Raw genomic sequence first — 22,945 nt, 5'->3', positions numbered from 1 at the left:
CCTCCTCCTCCCCCCACCCCCAACCTCCCCCACCCCCCACCCCAAACCACCCCAAACCTCCTCCTTCCTCCCCCCACACCCCCAACCCCCTCCCTCCTCCTCCTCCCCCCCCCACCCCCCAACCTCCTCCTCCTCCCCACCCCCCAACCCTCCTCCTACCTCCCCTCCCCCCCCACCCCCAACCTCCTCCTCCCTCCACCCCCAACCTCCTCCCCCACCCCAACACCTCCTCCTCCTCCCCACACCCCCAAACCTCCTCCTCCTCCCCCCACCCCCCAACCTCCTCCTCCTCCCCCCACCCCCAACCTCCTCCTCCCCCACCCCCAACCTCCTCCTCCCCCCACCCCCAACTTCCTCCTCCTCCCCCCACCCCCAACCTCCTCCTCCCCCCCACCCCCAACCTCCTCCTCCCCCCACCCCCAACCTCCTCCTCCTCCCCACCCCCAACCTCCTCCTCCCCCCAATCCTCGATCTGTCAAATATTTATCCACCTCCACTTTAACTACTTCTAAAGATCCAGCCTCGGGCAGCACTGCTGCCTCACGGCGCTGAGGACCCGGGTTCGAATCCCGGCTCTGGGTCACTGTCCGTGTGGAGTTTGCACGTTCTCCCCGTGTCTGTGTGGGTTTCGCCCCCCACAGCCCAAAGATGTGCAGGCTAGGTGGATTGGCCATGCTAAATTGCCCCTTAATTGGAACAAATGAATTGGGTACTCTAAATTTTTTTTAAAAAAGATCCGGCCTCCACCAGCCTCTGGGGCAGAGAATTCCAGAGAACCTCCGTGAGACGGAATTTCTCCGCATCTCAGTTCCTGTACCAGCTTACCTGAACAGGTGCCGGAATGTGGCGACTAGGGGCTTTTCACAGTAACTTCATACTTGTGACAATAACAGCTTATTATTATTATTATTATTTAATGACCGGCCCTTTATCTTGCAGCTATGTCCCCTTGTTCGAGATTCTCCCACTGAAAACGTCTCAACATCCACCCTGTCAAGCCTGCTCAGGATCTTATATATTCGAATAAGATCACCTCTCACTCTTCTAAACTGCAAGGAACACAGACCCAGGCTATTCAATCTCTCTTGATAGGACAACCCTCTTATCCCAGGAATTAGCCTGGTGAATCTCCTCTGTACTGCCTTAAATGTTACTATAATAATATTTCCTACAACTTCCTGTACCAAATGGCAAGCCACCCTGTGGAACGTTGCCGTCACTACAACAAAACATTTTATAGAGGCACCAGATAGGAGTGTTATCAACTAAATAGAATATTTATAGAATAGAATAACCTTTATCTTTATTGTCACAAGTAGGTTCACATTAACACTGCAATGAAGTTACTGTGAAAAGCCCCTAGTCGCCACACTCCGGCGCCTGCTTCGGCCTATACGGAGGAGGAATTCAGAATGTCCAAATTGCCTAACAGCGCGTCTTCGGCACTCGTGGGGGAAACTGGAGCACCCGGAGGAAATCCACGCAGACACGGGGAGAACGTGCAGACTCCGCACAGCCGGTGACCCAAGCCGGGAGTCAAACCCTGGACCCTGGTGCTGTGAAGCCATAGTGCTAACCACTGTGCTACCGTGCCGCCCAAACTGTATCCTTTTCTAGGTAAGGGGACCAGAACTGTGCGCCTTGTTCCAGATGAGGCCTCATCAACACCCTGTACAATTGCAACAAAACCTCCCTATTCCTGAACTCCAATCTTTTTGCAATAGAAGCCACAGTACCGTTTGCCTTAACTACTTGTGGGACCTGCCTGCTAGCTTTTTGTGATTCATGCACTAGAGCACCTAGATCCCTCTGTACTTCACTCACCTGCAGTCTCTCTCCATTTAGATAATAACCTGCCTTCCGATTCCTCCTACCGAAGTGCATGGCCTCACATTGCCCCACATTAAACTCCATTTGCCAGATTTTCGGCCACTCACCCAATCTAACTGTATGAACCCCTTTGCAGAATCACCGCTGTCATAATATACACCAGTATATCATGGTACAGACACACACTGATGGACACACACGGGGACCAATCAACATGTGCAAACACCGCAGCCAATCACCAGTTAGAATACACACACACTATAAAGGCAGAGGGTACCACGGTTCCCGTTCATTCTGGGTGCTGCCTCTCAGTGTAACAAGAACTCATCCAGCCCAGCACAGACTCACACCACGTGCTGAGAGAATCAGCTGATTCGGACAAGGCTTAGGTCTCTAGTTTAAGTTAGCACCATTTAGACCCACAGTCATCGTGTGTTAGTTAGTTAGAAGTAGTTAATAAAATTGAGTTGAACCTTCATCAGTGTTGGAAGTGTCTGTTCATCTCTCAAGCCTACACAAGCCAACACTTCAACAACACCCTCATCAAAGCAATCATCAAGAGACTCGATGCTAAAACATGGAAAAGCAATTTGTCCAATTGCTAATTTACTCAGTGACTTTGAGGTCACATGATTTGAAAACCAGGCGTCTCCCGCTTACGATGGAAATGAGGAAAACCTTATGTTTTCTCAGAGGGTGGTTAGTCCGTGGAAATTTCTTCCGCCTTTGTTTACAAAAATACCTGAATTATTTTTTTTTTTTTAAACAATTCTCTACCGCATGGCTGCTGGTCCACTGAATTTATTAAAGGCTGGGTTAGACGGATTTTTGATCGACAAGGGAGGCGGGAGCTATGGGTGGGGGGGGGGGGGGGTGCACAGCCACCAGACCACAAGCAGATCGGACGGCAGAGCAGGCTCGAGGGGCTGAATGGCCTACTCCGGCTCCAAAATCTCGTGATCGCCCGCCCCCACTCAAAACTTTTGTTTGCACTGAGTGCTGAGATTGTGGCATTTGAGTGCTACAGTGAGAGTTTGGTGACTGAGGGAGTTAGGTGAGGAGGGAGTAAGGTGCTCCTTACATTTCATTTCCTATATTTATCAAAGAGTGTGAAGGGAGCCAGGAGTTTAGAGTACAGCTGACTGGAAGTAGAGTCGGAGGGCAGAGGTCCAGTTGGTCCAAGGGGCAGCTAATTCTGTAAAGTAAGAGGGGATGGAGGCTAGGGCAGTCGCATGCTCCTCCTGTAGGATGTGGGTGGTGAGGGATACCACTGGTGTCCCCGCTGACTATACCTGCGGGAAGTGCACCCAACTCCAGCTCCTCAGAGACCGTGTTAAGGTACTGGAGCTGGAGCTGGATGAACTTCGGATCATCCGGGAGGCAGAGGGGGTCATAGAGAAGAGTTACAGGGAGGTAGCCACACCAAAGGTACTGGACAAGAGTAGCTGGGTTACAGTCAGGGGAAAGAAAACTAACAGGCAGACAGTGCAGGGATCCCTCGTGGCCATTCCCCTTCAAAACAAGTATACCGTTTTGGATGCTGTTGGGGGGGATGACCTACCGGGGGAAGGCCCCAGCGGCCAGGTCTCTGGCACTGAGTCTGGCTCTGGGGCTCAGAAGGGAAGGGGGAGCATAGAAAAGCAATAGTAATAGGAGATTCAATGGTTAGGGGAATAGATAGGAGATTCTGTGGTCGCGAGCGAGACTCCCGAAAGGTATGTTGCCTCCCGGGTGCCAGGGCCAGGGATGTCTCTGATCGTGTCTTCAGGATCCTGAAGGGGGAGGGTGAGCAGCCAGAAGTCGTGGTGCACATGGTACCAACGATGTAGGTAGGAAAAAGGGTGTGGAGGTAATAAACAAATTTAGGGAGTTAGGCTGGAAGTTAAAGGCCAGGACAGACAGAGTTGTCATCTCTGGTTTGTTGCCGGTGCCACGTGATAGCGAGGCTAGGAATAGGGGGAGAGTGCAGTTGAACACGTGGCTGCAGGAATGGTGTAGGAGGGAGGGCTTCAGGTATTTGGATAATTGGAGCGCATTCTGGGGAAGGTGGGACCTGTACAAGCAGGACGGGTTGCATCTGAACCAGAGGGGCACCAATATCCTGGGGGGGAGGTTTCTAGTACTCTTCGGGAGGGTTTAAACTAATTTGGCAGGGGAATGGGAACCGGATCTGTAGTCCAGCAACTAAGGTAGACGATAGTCAGGACGCCAAAGCACATAGTGATACAGTGGGGAAGGTAACAATGACAAAGGAGAGTACTTGCAGGCAAGGAGATGGGTTTGAAGTGTGTATACTTTAATGCAAGAAGCATCAGGAATAAGGTGGGTGAACTTAAGGCATGGATCTGTACTTGGGACTACGATGTGGTGGCCATCACAGAAACTTGGATAGAAGAGGGGCAGAAATGGTTGTTGGAGGTCCCTGGTATAGATGTTTCAGCAAGATTAGGGAGGATGGTAAAAGAGGTGGGGGGGGTGGCATGTTAATTAGAGATAGTATAACAGCTGCAGAAAGGCAGTTTGAGGGGGATCTGCCTACTGAGGTAATATGGGTTGAAGTTAGAAATAGGAAAGGAGCAGTCACCTTGTTGGGAGTTTTCTATAGGCCCCCCAATAGCAGCAGAGATGTGGAGGAACAGATTGGGAAACAGATTTTGGAAAGGTGCAGAAGTCACAGGGTAGTAGTCATGGGCGACTTCAACTTCCCAAACATTGAGTGGAAACTCTTTAGATCAAATAGTTTGGATGGGGTAGTGTTTGTGCAGTGTGTCCAGGAAGCTTTTCTAACACAGTATGTAGATTGTCCGACCAGAGGGGAGGCCATATTGGATTTAGTACTGGTAATGAACCAGGGCAGGTGATAGATTTGTTAGTGGGGGAGCATTTTGGAGGTAGTGACCACAATTCTGTGACTTTCACTTTAGTAATGGAGAGGGATAGGTTGTGAGCAACAGGGCAAGGTTTATAATTGGGGGAAGGGTAAATACAATGCTGTCAGACAAGAATTGAAGTGCAGAAGTTGGGAACATAGGCTGTCAGGGAAGGACACAAGTGAAATGTGGAACTTGTTCAAGGAACAGGTACTGCGTGTCTTTGATATGTATGTCCCTGTCAGGCAGGGAAGAGATGGTCGAGTGAGGGAACCATGGTTGACAAGAGAGGTTGAATGTCTTGTTAAGAGGAAGAAGGAGACTTATGTAAGGCTGAAGAAACAAGGTTCAGACAGGGCGCTAGAGGGATACAAGATAGCCAGGAGGGAACTGAAGAAAGGGATTAGGAGAGCTAAGAGAGGGCATGAAAAATCTTTGGCGGGTAGGATCAAGGAAAACCCCAAGGCCTTTTACACATATGTGAGAAATATGAGAATGACTAGAGCGAGGGTGGGTCCGATCAAGGACAGTAGCGGGAGATTGTGTATTGAGTCTGAAGAGATAGGAGAGGTCTTGAACAAGTATTTTTCTTCAGTATTTACAAACGAGAGGGGCCATATTGTTGGAGAGGACAGCGTGAAGCAGACTGATAAGCTTGAGGAGATACTTGTCAGGAAGGAAGATGTGTTGCGCGTTTTGAAAACTTGAGGATAGACAAGTCCCCCGGGCCTGACGGGATATATCCAAGGATTCTATGGGAAGCAAGAAATGAAATTGCAGAGCCGTTGGCAATGATCTTTTCATCCTCGCTGTCAACAGGGGTGGTACCAGAGGATTGGAGAGTGGCGAATGTCGTGCCCCTGTTCAAAAAGGGAATAGGGATAACCCTGGGAATTACAGGCCAGTTAGTCTTACTTCGGTGGTAGGCAAAGTAATGGAAAGGGTACTGAGGGATAGGATTTCTGAGCATCTGGAAAGGCATTGCTTGATTAGGGATAGTCAGCACGGATTTGTGAGGGGTAGGTCTTGCCTTACAAGTCTTATTGAATTCTTTGAGGAGGTGACCAAGCATGTGGATGCAGGTAAAGCAGTGGATGTAGTGTACATGGATTTTAGTAAGGCATTTGATAAGGTTCCCCATGGTAGGCTTATGCAGAAAGTAAGGAGGCATGGGATAGTGGGAAATTTGGCCAGTTGGATAACAAACTGGCTAACCGATAGAAGACAGAGAGTGGTGGTGGATGGCAATATTCAGCCTGGAGCCCGTTATCAGTGGCGTACCGCAGGGATCAGTTCTGGGTCCTCTGCTGTTTGTGATTTTCATTAACGACTTGGATGAGGGAGTTGAAGGGTGGGTCAGTAAATTTGCAGATGATACGAAGATTGGTGGAGTTGTGGATAGTGAGGAGGGCTGTTGTCGGCTTCAAAGAGACATAGATAGAATGCAGAGCTGGGCTGAGAAGTGGCAGATGGAGTTAACCCTGACAAGTGTGAGGTTGTCCATTTTGGAAGGACAAATCTGAATGCGGAATACAGGGTTAATGGTAGGGTTCTTGGCAATGTGGAGGAGCAGAGAGATCTTGGGGTCTATGTTCATAGATCTTTGAAAGTTGCCACTCAAGTGGATAGAGCTGTGAAGAAGGCCTATGGTGTGCTAGCGTTCATTAGCAGAGGGATTGAATTTAAGAGCTGTGAGGTGATGATGCAGCTGTACAAAACCTTGGTCAGGCCACATTTGGAGTACTGTGGCAGTTCTGGTCACCTCATTTTAGGAAGGATGTGGAAGCTTTGGAAAAGGTGCAAAGGAGATTTACCAGGATGTTGCCTGGAATGGAGAGTAGGTCATACGAGGAAAGGTTGAGGGTGCTAGGCCTTTTCTCATTAGAACGGAGAAGGATGAGGGGTGACTTGATAGAGGTTTATAAGATGATCAGGGGAATAGATAGAGTAGACAGTCAGAGACTTTTTCCCCGGGTGGAACACACCATTACAAGGGGACATAAATTTAAGATAAATGGTGGAAGATATAGAGGGATGTCAGAGGTAGGTTCTTTACCCAGAGAGTAGTGGGGGCATGGAATGCACTGCCTGTGGTAGTAGTTGAGTCGGAAAAATTTATGGACCTTCAAGCGGCTATTGGAAAGGTACTTGGATTAGGGTAGAATAAGGGAATGTAGGTTAACTTCTTAAGGGCAGCACGGTAGCATTGTGGGTAGCACAATTGCTTCACAGCTCCAGGGTCCAAGTTCGATTTCGACTTGGGTCACTGTCTGTGTGGAGTCTGCACATCCTCCCCGTGACTGCGTGGGTTTCCTCCGGGTACTCCGGTTTCCTCCCACAGTCCAAAGATGTGCAGGTTGGGTGGATTGGCCATGAAAAATTGTCCAAAATTCTATGATTAACCTAGGACAAAAGTTCGGCGCAACATCGTGGGCCGAAGGGCCTGTTCTGTGCTGTATTTCTCTAATCTATAAAAAAACAAATTCCAGTCAATGAAAAACAAATGGTATTGGGAGAGGGGAGGAAAGGGGGGGGGGCTTAAAACATCTAAATGTTGAGTTAAAGACAGGACGTATTTCAGACAATTGTGTTTTGGCCACAGGAGGGACACCAATCGAGTTCTGCGTCAAATCACTCCTTCCCTCCACCTGGACACTCTTCACTCACCTCCCTGAGGCCCTGGATAATGGCGTTCTGCTGCCTTTGAATAACCTTGGCATCTTTAAGCTCCTGCAGGAGAGAAGAGACTTGAGACAGCAGCTCCTGTGGTAAACGCACGGGTTGGCTGAAAGAGATCACATTATTAGTTTATGGCAGAGAAATTGCTTTAGCATTTTGCAAAGGTCCAAATTTAAACTTTTGACACAAAACCAAATCATTTCTATAAAGACAGGGGTTTGATTATTTGTGTTGTACTCTATTAGAGAGTTTACCAGGGAGGGGTGTGGGGTGTATCAGAGAGTTATAGTGAGGGGTGTGGGATATATCAGTATTTCAGTGAGGGGTGTGGGGTATATCAGAGTGTTACAGTGTGGGGTGTGGGGTATATCAGTGTTACAGTGAGGGGTATATCAGAGTGTTACAGTGTGGGGTGTGGGGTATATCAGTGTTACAGTGAGGAGTGTGGGGTATATCAGAGTGTTACAGTGAGGGTGTGGGGTATATTACAGTGAGGGGTGTGGGGTATATTACAGTGAGGGTGTGGGGTATGTTACAGTGAGGGTGTGGGGTATATTACAGTGAGGGTGTGGGGTATATTACAGTGAGGGTGTGGGGATATTACAGTGAGGGTGTGGGGTATATCAGTGTTACAGTGAGGGTATATCAGAGTGTTACAGTGAGGGGTGTGGGGTATATCAGAGTGTTACAGTGAGGGTGTGGGGGATATCAGTGTTACAATGAGGAGTGTGGGGTATATCAGTGTTACAGTGAGGGTATATCAGAGTGTTACAGTGAGGGGTGTGGGGTATATCAGAGTGTTACAGTGAGGTTGTGGGTATATCAGTGTTACAGTGAGGGGTGTGGGGTATATCAGAGTGTTACAGTGTGGGGTATATCAGAGTGTTACAGTGTGGGGTATATCAGTATTTCAGTGAGGGGTGTGGGGTATATCAGAGTGTTACAGTGAGGGTGTGGGGTATATTACAGTGAGGGTGTGGGTATATTACAGTGAGGGTGTGAGGTATATTACAGTGAGGGTGTGGGGTATATTACAGTGAGGGTGTGGGGTATATTACAGTGAGGGTGTGGGGGATATTACAGTGAGGGGTGTGGGGTATCAGAGTGTTACAGTGAGGAGTGTGGGGTATATCAGAGTGTTACAGTGAGGAGTGTGGGGTATATCAGTATTACAGTGTGGGGTGTGGGGTATATCAGTGTTACAGTGAGGGGTGTGGGGTATATCAGAGTGTTACAGTGTGGGGTATATTACAGTGAGGGTGTGGGGTATATTACAGTGAGGGTGTGGGGTATATTACAGTGAGGGTGTGGGGTATATCAGTATTACAGTGAGGGTGTGGGGTATATTACAGTGAGGGTGTGGGGTATATTACAGTGAGGGTGTGGGGTATATTACAGTGAGGGTGTGGGGTATATTACAGTGAGGGTGTGGGGTATATTACAGTGAGGGTGTGGGGTATATTACAGTGAGGGTGTGGGGTATATTACAGTGAGGGTGTGGGGTATATCAGAGTGTTACCGTGAGGGGTGTGGGGTATATCAGAGTGTTACAGTGTGGGGTGTGGGGTATATCAGAGTGTTACAGTGAGGGGTGTGGGGTATATCAGTGTTACAGTGAGGGGTATATCAGTGTTACAGTGAGGGGTGTGGGATATATCCGTATTACAGTGAGGGTGTGGGGTATATCAGAGTGTTACAGTGAGGGGTGTGGGGTATATCAGAGTGTTACAGTGAGGGGTGTGGGGTATATCAGAGTGTTACAGTGAGGGGTGTGGGGTATATCAGAGTGTTACAGGGAGGGGTGTGGGGTATATCAGAGTGTTACAGTGAGGGGTGTGGGATATATCAGTATTACAGTGAGGGTGTGGGGTATATCAGAGTGTTACAGTGAGGGGTGTAGGGTATATCAGAGTGTTACAGTGTGGGGTGTGGGGTATATCAGAGTGTTACAGTGAGGAGTGTGGGGTATATCAGAGTGTTACAGTGTGGGGTGTGGGGTATATCAGAGTGTTACAGTGAGGGGTGTGGGGTATATCAGAGTGTTACAGTGAGGGGTGTGGGGTATATCAGAGTGTTACAGTGAGGGGTGTGGGGTATATCAGAGTGTTACAGTGTGGGGTATATCAGAGTGTTACAGTGAGGGGTGTGGGGTATATCAGAGTGTTACAGTGAGGGGCGTGGATTTTTCTTGCTATCCCTATCTCACACCAATATCTCTCCTGGACGATTAGAATCCTCTCGGTGGTTTGTTAGTTTAATGCTCGGTACCTGTGCTTCGAGAGAGCGCAGTGCTTCTGGTCGTTGATGTGAATTTCTGGCATCGCCTTGTCTGCAAAACAGGACAAAGATGTCGGTAATACTGTGAACACACACCCCTCAACAATGCATATACACGGGAACAGGAGGCTGCCATTCATAGAATCATGGAATTTACAGTGCAAATGGAGGCCATTTGGCCCATCGAGCCTGCACTGGCCCTTACAAAGAGCACCCTACTGAAGCCAACGTGTCTACCCTATCTCCGTAACCCAGTATTCAGCCCCTCGAGACTCTCCAGTCATTCAGCGAGATCTTGACTGATCTAGAATCTGGCTCCTTTTAATTACCAGATCCCTAAATTCCTTACGAATTCAGAAATCGATCACCAACAGCTTTAAATTAACAATTTGGCATCAATTACCATTCATGGAGAAACTTCCAAACTCCAAAAGCCTGTTTGTGTGCGTATACAAATGTTTCCTAATTTCAAAGATTTGGACTATACCCTCGTGCTCGAATCCTGATTTGATGGAACGCCAGAGGGCTGTGCGCGGCCTGGGTGTCGGAGAGGGCCTGGTGGAATTGATGGGGTCTCGTGTCTCGATCATTGGGATCCTCGAGAGATCCTGAAGAGCGTTCGTCAATCCTGCCTTATCCTCCGTCGTCTTGTGCAGTATGGAAGGTGTCTTTATCTTGCAAGTGGCCCTGTGGTTCTTCTGTAATCCTGGACGTCGATCCCTGATGATCATGTTGAATATCTGATGCTGCCTTATCTCCCGGAGGGAGGTGTGAAATGTCAGCGTGACAGGCCCGTGTTGTTGATTAGCCTGGTCTAGCGGGATCATATTGAGTCAATCACGAGGAAGGTGATTTGTGGACAGTTTCACTCCTCGTGGTTATTGGGGAGGATGGGGGGGGGGGGGGTTGGTCAGGGCAGACCTGGTGGGTCGAATGGCCTCCTTCTGCACTGTAGAGATTCTACGGTTCTCCTCCTTGTTGTTCTCCCCTCTCTGGGAGGCCCCCTTGGCTTGATCGTAACCCGAACGTGTCGCTGCCGGTCCTCTCTTTACATATGTCCGGAACGATTGTGGTTCTGCCTCAGGCCTGGATTGGGGTTTAGTTGGGTCTTGTGGTGTGTATGTAACTCCCCTCGGGAACAGGGGCTTCCGCGCCTTTTCTTTGGTTTTTTTGTGAGGATGAATCCGCTCGGGGCTTCCACACGGGTGCAGACAGGTCTGGTATCTGAAGAGAGGAGGCTGCGATGAGGTGGTGGTGCCACCTGCTGGAGTCGAGAAGGGTGTACGTACATTGGTGCGTTTTTCATGGGGATTGTGGGATTGTGGGCGTGAGTTACCATTTTACCCTGTTTTTAAGACTTTATCCTGTCCTCCCCTCGGTCTCTGGTGGGGCTATCGGAGTATCTTTTTTAAAAAATTTATATTTAGAGTACCCAATTCTTTTTCTTCCAATTAATGGCCAATTTAGCGTGGTTAATCCACCTACTCTTCGGGTAGCATGGTGGCGCAGTGGTTAGCACTGCTGCCACCGTGATCCCAGGGCCGGGACCGAACCTGGGTCCTCGGTGCCGTGAGGCAGCAGTGCTAACCAGTGCGCCACCCCTGCTATAGGAATATCTAATCCTGTCTAATTATCGTTGTCATAATATATACCAATATATCATGGTGTAGACACACACTGATGGACACACACAGGGACCAATCAACGTGCACAAATACCGCAGCCAATCACCAGTTAGAATGCACACACTATAAAAGCAGAGGGCACTACGGTTCCCGCTCATTCTGGGTGCTGCCTCTCAGTGTAACAAGAACTCATCCAGCCCAGCACAGACTCACAACACGTGCTGAGAGAATCAACTGGTTCGGACAAGGCTTAGGTCTCTAGTTTAAGTTAGCATCATTTAGACCCACAGTCATCGTGTGTTAGTGAGTTAGAAGTAGTTAATAAAATTGAGTTGAACCTTCATCTGTGTTGGAAGTGTCTGTTCATCTCTCAAGCCTACACAAGCCAACACAACAATCGTATCGAGCTAACTGTGATCCTGTTCCACTCTGTACTCACGTGGACGGGGATGGTTTATTTTGTAACCTCTGCTGTGTAACTTTTTGAAATGCAAAATCTCAATAAATATACTTCCTCAAAAAAAAAAAGTTGCAATGTTTGGCAACAATGCGCGAGGAGGTTACACATCCAGGGAAAACTGCCCCCGCCTCCAGGAGAGGCCGGACAAACAGCACTCGGAGATGAATCTCGTAGCTTTGCTGTTCTCGTGCAGACCGTTGGCCAAGATGTGTAGGCAATGCTTTGGCATTTTCCTGGGGGGGGGGGGGGGGGGGGGGGAGATGGGGGGGAGGGGGGGAAGAGGGGGAGGGAGAGAGGGGGGAGAGGGGGAGTGGGTGTTCTCCTGGTCTTGTTTCAGAAACGGGAACGTCCCGGAGTGTTAGCCACTCCGGGGTCCAGCTGTCTTGTGGGATGCTGAACCCAGGTCTCCGCCTGCCCCCTCAGGTGAAGAGAAAGGAGCCCATCGGAGCAGTTTGAAGAGGAACAGGGGCATTTTCGCCAGTGTCCTCTGGCCAAAACTTCCTCCTCCACAGACGTCACGGGGGGGGGGGGGGGGGGGGGGGTTTCCAGGTGAATCCTCTAACCTGAGTTCATTGAGTTCATTGTATCATTCTCTACAACAGTAGATTTGTGAGCTCTAACCCCAAGTATGCCCCCCGGCCGTGGAAGAGGGCAATCGCATTCCCACTGCTTTGATCTTCCTTTTCGCAATGATGTGGCGATGCCAGCGTTGGACTGGGTACCTTTCAGCAAGGAAGGGAAGGGAGATGGAGTGGGAGGGGGGGTGAGGAGAGGAGAGAGCGGGAGAGTGAGAACAAGAGGAAAGGGAAGTCGGGGGTCAGTGGGTATAGCTGGAGGAAAGTCAAGTGGATTGTTGAAGCAGAATTTGAACTTTTCTTCATGTGACCTGGACAACAAACTCCCAGCTCGAAGCAGGAAACCTCTCTCACACACACAATGTTCTGCAGCTAACCTCGAGCGAATGCTGAGCGGCTGCTGCCACCTGCTGACGCTTTCAGGCAACAGCAGCAACCGAACACCAGAGGCTGAAGAAGGGGATTGATAAAGTGACAATGCCGACACGAGTCGGAGCAGATAACATTGGACCTTTTTTTTTTATAAAGTACTTCCACAAAAGATACACGGCTTTCGACAAGAGAAAAATCATCCTCTCTAGTCATTCATTTTATCAAAAAAAAGTGTCAATTCATTTAATAGGATAAAGACTTGCATTTATACAGTTGTTGCATTCATATAGCGCCTTTCACAACCACAGGGCATCACAAAGTGTTTTGCAGTCGATGAGCGATGGTGCAGCCACTGCTGTAGGAAACGGGCATCGTGACTTAGTGCCACCCCTCTGCTTTTCTCTGTACCCCCAAATCATCCAACGCCCTCTTGAAGGCCTTGATTGAACCCTCCTCCAACTCATGTCCAGGCAGCGCATTCCAGACCCCGGCCACCCGCTGTGTGAAAAAGTTTTGCCTGGCACCGCATTTGCCGCGGCAAGCTCCCATAAACGGCAATGTGATAATGGACCTCAAAGCCGCGGTCATCGTTCCCGAAGTGGGATTCTCCCCCACTGCCCACCATCTTGATGCTTTTGGGCGTCATTATCGTAGTAAATCGGTCGTGACCTCATTGAGTGGTGGAGCAGACGCGACGGGCTGAATGGCCAACTTCTGCTCCGGCAGATGGTCACCACTGCTGGCCAGAGATCCACTGCAGAGTGGGGGCGGGGCTGTGGGGTGGGGGGGGGGGGGGGGCTCCATCTTGGAACAGGCTGCATCCAGTCCTTTACGCCGCCCTGTCCACCACGGCTCAGTTAAAGAAACAATCTCACTTTCGAGCCAGGAGGTCACAAGTCCGAGTCCCGCTCCGGATACCCGAACACAAACCGCCAGGGCGGACACTCCCAATGAGGGGAGTGCTGACGGTCAGAGGTGGCGTCTTTCAGACAGTGATGTTAGACAGAGGCCCCACCCGCCCTCCCGGGTGGACATAGAAGATCCCAAGGCACCATTTGCAGGAGAGCAGGAAGTTCTGCCCAGTGCCCGCACCTCTCGACCATCATCATGCAAAAGAAACATTATCTGCTCATTTATCACATTACTTTCTGTGGGGGTGACTGTCTGAAGATTGAAGATTGCTGTGTTGCCTATATTCCAATGGTGACTACATGTCAAATATAACTCAGTAATTGTAAAGTGCGGCAATATGCTCTGAAAATGTGAAAGATGCTATATGAAAGCAAGTTCATTCATTCTTTTGTGATGGTTAGGATCCCGGAAAAGGACCCAACTATTTTCAATTTGTAAAACTATGAGGTAATAATACTGCATCATGGGAGTGATCGCATTGACTAAACGGTATATTTTATGTTAAAACAAACTTTAATTTAATCACAGAATTAACCGCATGAGCAACAAAGAAATAGATTTACAGTAAACGGTTACAACAGTTCAAAAGAGAAAACCTTATCTTACTTCCTAAACCTGCCACTACATTCCAATTAAGCAAAACAATATATTTCAAATACCACTCGTGAATAAAGTTAACAACCAGGTTTCTACTTGCTTTTCTCTGTGCAGAGTCTATGGAGAGAGAACTATTCAGGGCCAAACTGAAACACCTCTGTTCAGATGAGAGTTCTAGGACCAACTGACTTTTTCAGGCAGACCTGGCTCCTCCCATTAATTACATCATCTGTCCCCAAACATAAGGCATTCTTTGGTCTCCCTTATTACACAATCTCCCTTTTTTGCTTTTGTTTCAGATTCAAACAATATTCTATTAGCCAGCTCTCTGTAAATAAGAAAATGGTTCTCAAGGTCTATTTGCAGAACGCTTCACTTGAAAATTAATGATTACCTCACATTTACGACACATTAATCACAGCTCTGATAGTGATACTGACTGTAGGCATCTTAACCAGGTTTTAATAACATTACTGCAAAAAGTATAGAATAGAAAACATGACAATTTAATCACAGTGACCATTGCCATTAATTAGTTCACAGAGAGTAACGAGTGACTTATAAAATATGATTAACTCTAATCAATTCTGAACTGAAAGGACTTTCAGAGAAGCAACATTGTGTAGATTTTAAAAGGGCAAATATACTGATAACAAAGTTCCCCTTGAGGAATCTTTTATGCAAAATATAAAAGTACCTACCTGCCACCCGTGAGGGAAGGTGACCTTCACATGACATTGTGTCTTCATCGTCCTTAATACTGGCAAGATAAGACAATAAGCAGAATGTATTAGCGAATACGTTCAGCAATTCAAATAGAGAGAGCGTGACAGAGGAAAAGGAAGACAAATAAAACAAGAACAAGGGAAGAGAAGGGAAGAAGTGACAAGCAAACGGAGGGCGTAAGTGCGGCAGATAGACAAAAGAGAGGGGGAGATGGGAGAGAGAGGGGGGAGATGGGAGAGAGAGGGAGAGATGCAGGAGAGAGAGGGAGATGGGAGAGAGAGGGGGAGATGCGAGAGAGAGGGGGAGATGCGAGAGAGAGGGGGAGATGCGAGAGAGAGGGGGAGACGGGAGAGAGAGGGAGACGGGAAAGAGAGAGAGGGAGAGATGCGAGAGAGGGGGGAGACGGGAGAGAGAGGGAGATGGGAGAGAGAGGGAGAGATGGGAGAGAGAGGGAGAGATGGGAGAGAGAGGGAGAGATGGGAGAGAGAGGGGGAGATGGGAGAGAGAGAGGGAGATGGGAAAGAGAGGGGGAGATGCGAGAGAGAGGGGGAGACGGGAGAGAGAGGGGGAGACGGGAGAGAGAGGGAGATGGGAAAGAGAGAGAGGGTGAGATGCGAAAGAGAGGGAGAACAGAACGTGTAGGAAGGCAAGCGAATAGAGGAGGTCTCAAAGAGGAGCAGTAATGGGACGGCGACAATGAGAAAGCGGAGAGAGCTGATTGATTGTATTTGTTAGATTCATTCATGGGGTGTGGCCGTTAGTTAGGCCAGGATTTATTCCATGTCTGTTCAGGTGCCTCCAGGCACACGAGGCAGAGAGCGTATACTCGCGTCCATCACCATCGCTCGGCTTTTGCTGGAACAGGTCGCTAGTCTGTCGCCAGCGGCTCGTAGCTTGAGGGGCGGCACTCCTCATCAAGCACGGCTGACCAGGGGTCACGCTCCCGCCCTTACTGCCCGCCATTGGTGTGTTTGGAGATATTTGGCCACATTACGAACGTACCTCCCTTGGCTGTCAAGTCCGGGGGTGGGGTGGAGTGGATGGGGCAGAGTCACTACCCACTGCGCCACAGGACCTTCCCCGCCCCCCCCCCCCCACCCCAGCATTTATTGCCCAAACCCAATTGCCCTAGCCCAGCTGGTGGTGAGCCCATCTTGAACGGCTGCAGCCCCATGCGGCGTAGGTGCACCCACAGTGCTGTCAGGGAGGGAGTTCCAGGAGTTCGACAACCCAGCGACAGTGAAGGAAACGGACGATATATTCCCACGTCAGGATGGCGAGGGGTTTATAAAGTTCAATCAAAGGGTTGGGCCGACACCGACGCCTTGAGGTGAGCCTGCAAATAACGGGAATACCAGAAACAATTGCTCCTGCCCTTTTATGATTTAAACTCGCCGAGTGGCAACATCTGAAATGAAAATGGCTTATTGTCCCGAGTAGGCTTCAATGAAGTTACTGTGAAAAGCCCCTAGTCGCCACATTCCGGCGCCTGTCCGGGGAGGCTGGTATGGGAATCGAACCGTGCTGCTGGCCTGCTTGGTCTGCTTTAAAAGCCAGCGATTTAGCCGCAAGAGCTAAACCAGCCCCTGAGTTGGGGGGACAAATGAAATCGGGTTACTCAATCATTTCAGAGCACCAAAGCCAAGAATGGATGAGCAGTTATTGACGTGAAATGTTGTCTCGCCCAACAGGACCCCCTGGAGAAAGGAACAATTTATTAGAGTGTGCTCAATCCTTTTATTCCATTTGTCTGTTCCATTAGAGCCCGCCAGATACACCCTTGACATTTAAAGCGTGATCAGAGCGATGCTCAATCGTAGAGTTCGCGCCGTTAACACGTGACAGTAAAGCAAATAAATGAGAATTATTTTTTTTAAACGGAACGGACCAGATGCAGTCGGGGTCCAGGCTACACGGGTTCCCCTCCGACACCGCAATCTGCCTCCTTCGAACCTGGTGGGCCGCTGCAGCCTGCAAAGCAATCCAACAAGCAGTTATAGACGGAGGACGGCACCCAACCCGTTCTGTTGATCAAAGAGACCCTCTTTAGCCCCTGCCGTACGCCCAAGGCAAAAGAGGGATCTTTGGCTTGCGGCCGAGAAAGAATTGCACTTATACTGCGCCCATCGCATCCTTCCACAATTTATGAATGAAAAATGAAATGAAAATGAAAATCGCTTATTGTCACGAGTAGGCTTCAATGAAGTTACTGTGAAAAGCCCCTAGTCGCCACATTCCGGCGCCTGTCCGGGGAGGCTGGTACGGGAATCGAACCGTGCTGCTGGCCTGCCTTGGTCTGCTTTCAAAGCCAGCGATTTAGCCTTGTGAGCTAAACCACAATTTAGGAAAGGTGGCAGCCAGTTTGAGCACAGCAAGATCCCGCAGGCACGAGCAGGGCATTCCATTTCAGCGGTGATGAATACCGGCCCAGCACTTAATGAGGCCGCCCAGGTCCTACCCGTCGAGCCCCGCCAGCTAACGCCAGAAATACGGTTGACCGAGCCGTCCCGGCTATCCAAACGAGCTTTCCCGGTTATCCGAAGGAACTGCGACACTCGTGACACTTCCCAGTCTGGAATGTTGGGAGGCCTGAGACGGGCTCGAGAGAGCGGGGCACAACATCCTCTGTTTACGCGTTGTCAGAGGCGACGTCTTTCACGCTAGGGATCCGGGTCTCCCCTCTTGGGGGGGGGGGGGGGGGGGCATAAGATATCCGACACATTATTCAAAGTCAGGCAACTGAGCTGATGTGCTAACCCGGTTTCTGCACAGCTCCGATATTACACGGGGTGATATTTCTCCCTCGATCAACGTCCCGAAAACAGATAAAGCCGGGTCGTTATGACTTTGTTGAACCGTGGGATCTTACTGTGCACAAAATCAGCTGCCACAGATCCTACATGACAGCACTGGCCGCACTTCAAAGAAGCATTCTGGGATAGCTGGTGATCTTTTTTGCACGTCTCTAATTGCCCGCGTACGGAGGGTCTCGCTCGGCCATTTCAGAGTGGGGCTGTTGAGAGTCAACCACGTTGGTGTGGGTCTGGAGTCAAGTGTAGGTCAGACCGGGTAAGGGCGGCAGATTTCCCTCCCTGAAGGACTTTAGTGAACCAGATGGGTTTTTATGACAATCGCCAATGGTTTCATGGTCACCATTACTGAGACTAGCTTTTTAATTCCAGATTTATTAATCGAATTTATATTCCACCAGCTGCCGTGGTGGGATTTGAACCCATGTTGCCCAGAGTATTAGCCTTGGCCTCTGGATTACTAGCCCAGTGACATTCCCACGACATCACCTTTCCCCATTTCATCAAGAAAGTGCTTTCTATGCTCGTCTCATTTTATTTTTAATTTGATTTCTTACGAGAATATCATAGAATCCCTAGGGCAGAGGGAGGCCATTCGGCCCATCGGATCTGCACCGACCCTCTGAAAGAGAACCCTATCGAGGCCACTCCCCTATCCTACCCCTGTAACCCAGTAACCCCCACCTAATCTTTTGGAAACCAAGGGGCAATTTACCATGGCCAATCCACCTGACCTGCACATCTCTGGACTGTGGGAGGAAACCGGAGCACCCGGAGGAAACCCACACAGACACGGGGAGAAAGTGCAGGCTCCGCACAAACAGTCATAGAATTTGCAGTGCAGAAGGAGGCCATTCGGCCCATTGAGTCTGCACCAGCTCTCGAAAGAACACCCAATTTAAGACCACGCCTCTATCCTATCCCCGTAACCCAGTAATCCCATCTAACCAAGGGGCAATTTATCATGGCCAATCCACCTAACCTGCACATCTTTGGACCGTGGGAGGAAACCGGAGCACCCGGAGGAAATGCACGCAGACACGGGGAGAACGTGCAGATTCCGCACAGTGACCCAAGGCTGGAATTGAACCCGGGTCCCTGGCGCTGTGGGGCAATGGTGCTAACCACTGTGCCGCCCTAATACTTGAATGAAAACTAAATTTACTTTGCACGATTGCTCTGCTGGCATTTCCCTGGGTACGGGCTCCGAGGATTCTCAAGGGCAGTGTGGGTCCGTACCTGGCTTGACTGGTTCTGGAGCTGGGTGGTCCTTTTCAGATCGCAAACCTGATGTTGCAGCTTTTGGCTCCGAATCTTCTCAAGCTCCAGCTCCTGTTTGCAGGCGTGCAGCTCCACACGGGTGAGAGGTGTACTCTCCACCTGAAAACAGAGGGAGCTGACTGGTTACGCACACCAAATTGGCAAAGGAGTGGACCATTCAACCCCTCGAACCTGTTCTACCATTCAGTGCGATCGTGCCTTATCTATGATCGAACTCATCTAGCCACCTTTGTACCAATAGCCTTCAATGTCTTTGGTTAACAAATATCTATCAATCTCATGTTTAGGATCAACAACTGATCAATTTGAATATTGCTGGAAAGAGGGACATGTTTCCGAAGGTTTAAGCCTCGCTGTCATCAGGACAAATCCAAGAATGCCAAATTTCAGACAATCACGGCAATTTATACTTCAGGAGAAAAGGATGCTGATTGGTTGGCTTGTCGCCTCCGATTGGTCACGGCGTTGCCACGGCGAATGCAACAGGAAACTACAAGCTTCCCGAGCTCCGGCTAATTCAGGACAGATACGAAGCTTGATCATATTTCTTTTGCTTGCATGGAACGGGTCCGTGTGTATGAACCTATGTCGCTTCCAACAAGTGTAAATGAGCCATGTTGCAAATGCAACTGATCAGCTTAAATTGGTTGGTTCCGATGAAAGGTTATTTCGACGTGAAACGTCCCTGCTGAGTGTTTCCAGCAATTTTTACTTTTATTTCAGATTCTCAGTGCCTGCGGTATTTTGTCCTTGTACATCGAGAAAGAAGTTGGGAAATCAAGGTAATCAGGCACAGTCCTGAAAATATATTGTGGACAGATGTGCCCCTGCATACATGGGCATGGGCACTCATACCCTAACCCAAGGACACACACGTACTCTCACCATTATAATGCTGAGTTATCACTGGGTCACATCGATAAGGACAATTGGGATACTTGCGTTTTTTTTCCCCCCCACAGATTACCTTGAATTTCTTCAACTCCTTTTCCATCTCGGCCTTCGCTCTCTCGAGTTCATGTATCCTGTCACTGCGTAAAGACAGGAATTTGTAAATGTCTTCACTTCCACCCTTGATTTTTTCCACCCTCAAGACCCCGCCCCAAAACCCCCATCCCCTTTCATTCAAACTTCACAGCGAAAGGAGAGAGAGAGAGAGAGGGCTAATCACCCATCGTTGATTCAGGAACTTACCGGCTCCGTTGGAGCTCAGTGTGGAGATCCTCCAGCTGACTGGCGAAACTCGGAGAACCTTGCAGTGTCTGGCATGGGGTTGGGGGGGTGGGGTGAAAGGGAGACAGGCGATGAACCAGCGATCAGTCGAAACGGAAAGTTCGCTCAACGGGCTGCAGGCTGTGATACTTACCGACTCGCTGTTGATGTCTCTCTGGAGCTGGAGCAGGTGAATGATCCGCTCACTCTCCTCTTGCTGCTTCCTCGATTGCGCCCTCTCCTCCGTCATTCTGAAACCAGGAGAGGAAGGTGACCAATCACAGCCCGGGTCGCGCCAGCTATCAAGAGGTCAAACCCCCCCCCAGCCAATCAGGCTTCCAGGACACCACAGCCAATTCTGTGCCTCCAACATTTCCTTTTCCCAGCTCTGGCTGCCTCTGCTTCAAGCTCAGAAATTCTCTCTCCAAACCTCTCCACATCACTTTCTTCCTAGAAGATGCTCCTGAAAACCGTCCTCATTGACCAAGCTTTTGCCTACCCGCCTTATATCACTCGGTGTCAAACCTTTCTTTTTTTTAAATTTAGAGTACCGAATTCATTTTTTTTTTTCAATTAAGGGGCAATTTAGCATGGTCAATCCACCTACCCTGCACATCTTTGGGTTGTGGGGGTGAAACCCACGTAAACACAGGGAGAATGTGCAAACTCCACACGGACAGTGACCCAGAGCCGGGATCGAACCTGGGACCTCAGCGCTGTGAGGCAACAGGGCTAACCACTGCGGCACCGTGCTGCCCTGAAACATTTCTTCATAACGTCTCATCACGTTCAAAGTACTTTCCAAATTAACGTTGCGTTGTAGGGTTTTTTTTTTTTTTTTAAAAGCCTTTCTAGGTGGTCACATCTTCTCAATTCTGGTGACATCTTCTGAATATTTCCTGCAATTTCTCCTTTTCTATAGTTGGAAAACAGGAACTCAAAGAATCCCTGCAGTGCAGAAGGAGGCCATTCGGCCTATCGAGTCTGCGCCGACCCTCTGAAAGAGCACTCCATCCAAGCCCACTTCTCCGCCCTATCCCAGTAACCCTTTAACTTAACCTACACACCCCTGGACACGAAAGAGCAATTTAGCATGGCCAATCCACTCAACCTGCACATCATCTCCCTCTTTGGATCGCATCCTGTAAGCATGGCCTGACCCAAGGTTCAAAAGAAAATTCACACTAACTCCCCAACCTTTGTACTCTACTCACTAGAAATGAAACCCTGTCCAGCAATTGGATTTTCACCCACCCTTCCAGCAACGTCTTTACCCGTTTTCTCAAATTCCATTTAGTTCCTCGCCTTCTAAGGATGAAGTGGTCCCATTGAACCCAAAAAGGTGCCACCCTGCACCCCAATCCCGATATCGTTCACAACCGATTGCGGACTCTGCTGGCACACAGTGGTCCGTGTCGACTTGGACACCAGTCACCTCATTCAAGAAAAAGGAAAGTCTTCACTGTGAGAAGATCAATGAAATAGTGGATGAGGAACTAGAGCTGTGTGACTGTTCAATTATAGACTGATGCTCGAAGGAGGTAGTGGATGTTCGAGAGAGAGAGAGAGAGAGATGCAACGAGATACCAGTAGAGAAAATCCGGGCGGCACGGTGGCGCAGTGGCTAGCACTGCTGCCTCGCGACGCTGAGGAACCCGGGTTCGATCCCGGCTCTGGGTCACTGTCCGTGTGGAGTTTGCACCTTCTCCCCGAGTTTGTGTGGGTTTCACCCCCACAACCCAAAGATGTGCAGGGTAGGTGGATTGGCCAGGCTAAATTGCCCCTTAATTGGAAAAAAAACTAATTGGGTGCTTAAATCTTTTTTTAAAACACTAGAGAAAACTGATAGCAGTCAAAGCAATCAGACGCCCTGGAAATGGAATAGAATGTGTACATTGGCAGGGTACACGTTTCCCATTAATTGGGTATTTTTTTGGAAAATATTTTCTGGAATGAAACAACTTGGGTGGAACAAACCATTACAAGGGGACCTAAATTTAAGGTGAATGGTGGAAGATATAGGGGGGGGATATCAGAGGTAGGCTCTTTGTGGGCAGCACGGTAGCATGGTGGTTAGCATAAATGCTTCACAGCTCCAGGGTCCCAGGTTCGATTCCCGGCTGGGTCACTGTCTGTGCGGAGTCTGCACGTCCGCCCCGTGTGTGCGTGGGTTTCCTCCGGGTGCTCCGGTTTCCTCCCACAGTCCAAAGATGTGCGGGTTAGGTGGATTGGCCATGCTAAATTGCTCGTAGTGTCCTAAAAAAAAGTAAGGTTGGGGGGGGGGGGGGGGGTTGTTGGGTTTCGGGTATAGGGTGGATACGTGGGTTTGAGTAGGGTGATCATGGCTCGGCACAACATCGAGGGCCGAAGGGCCTGTTCTGTGCTGTACTGTTCTATGTTCTATGTTTACCCAGAGAGTAGTGGGGGCACAGAATGCACTGCCCGTGGAAGTAGTTGAGCCGGAAACATTAGGGACCTGCAAGCGGCTATTGGATAGGTACATGGATTACGGTAGAATGTTGGGGTGTAGATTGATTTGTTCTTAATCTAGGACAAAAGTTTGGCACAACATCGTGGGCCGAAGGGCCTGTTCTGTGCTGTATTTTCTATGTTCTATGTAATAGACAAATAATACAGCGGTTTACTTTCAAACATCGAGTTGTTGATGATTTGACAATGTGGTCATTGCTCTAATGAACCCCATCAGTCTCATTTTACA

General features: G+C 49.3%; 1 protein-coding gene across 1 annotated transcript in view; it reads right to left on the bottom strand.

Moving 5' to 3' along the window:
* Window positions 1-7,331: 7,331 nt before the first annotated feature.
* LOC119956722 (myosin-11-like) overlaps window positions 7,332-22,945 on the bottom strand; it is a 63,777-nt gene continuing 48,163 nt past the window's right edge. Inside the window, exons 13-20 of the mRNA XM_038784059.1 lie at window positions 20,381-20,477; window positions 20,209-20,276; window positions 19,982-20,045; window positions 18,973-19,113; window positions 16,812-16,894; window positions 14,899-14,957; window positions 9,648-9,708; window positions 7,332-7,485 (exon numbers count right to left, since the gene is read on the bottom strand). Of these exons, the coding sequence (XP_038639987.1) occupies window positions 7,332-7,485; window positions 9,648-9,708; window positions 14,899-14,957; window positions 16,812-16,894; window positions 18,973-19,113; window positions 19,982-20,045; window positions 20,209-20,276; window positions 20,381-20,477 (727 nt within the window). The remainder of the gene's footprint in view (window positions 7,486-9,647; window positions 9,709-14,898; window positions 14,958-16,811; window positions 16,895-18,972; window positions 19,114-19,981; window positions 20,046-20,208; window positions 20,277-20,380; window positions 20,478-22,945) is intronic.

Source organism: Scyliorhinus canicula, chromosome 24 (genome assembly GCF_902713615.1).
Source record: "Scyliorhinus canicula chromosome 24, sScyCan1.1, whole genome shotgun sequence".
NCBI lineage: Eukaryota > Metazoa > Chordata > Chondrichthyes > Carcharhiniformes > Scyliorhinidae > Scyliorhinus > Scyliorhinus canicula.
Note: the sequence above shows the minus strand (reverse complement) of the source record. Positions and strands in the feature narration are given on the sequence as shown.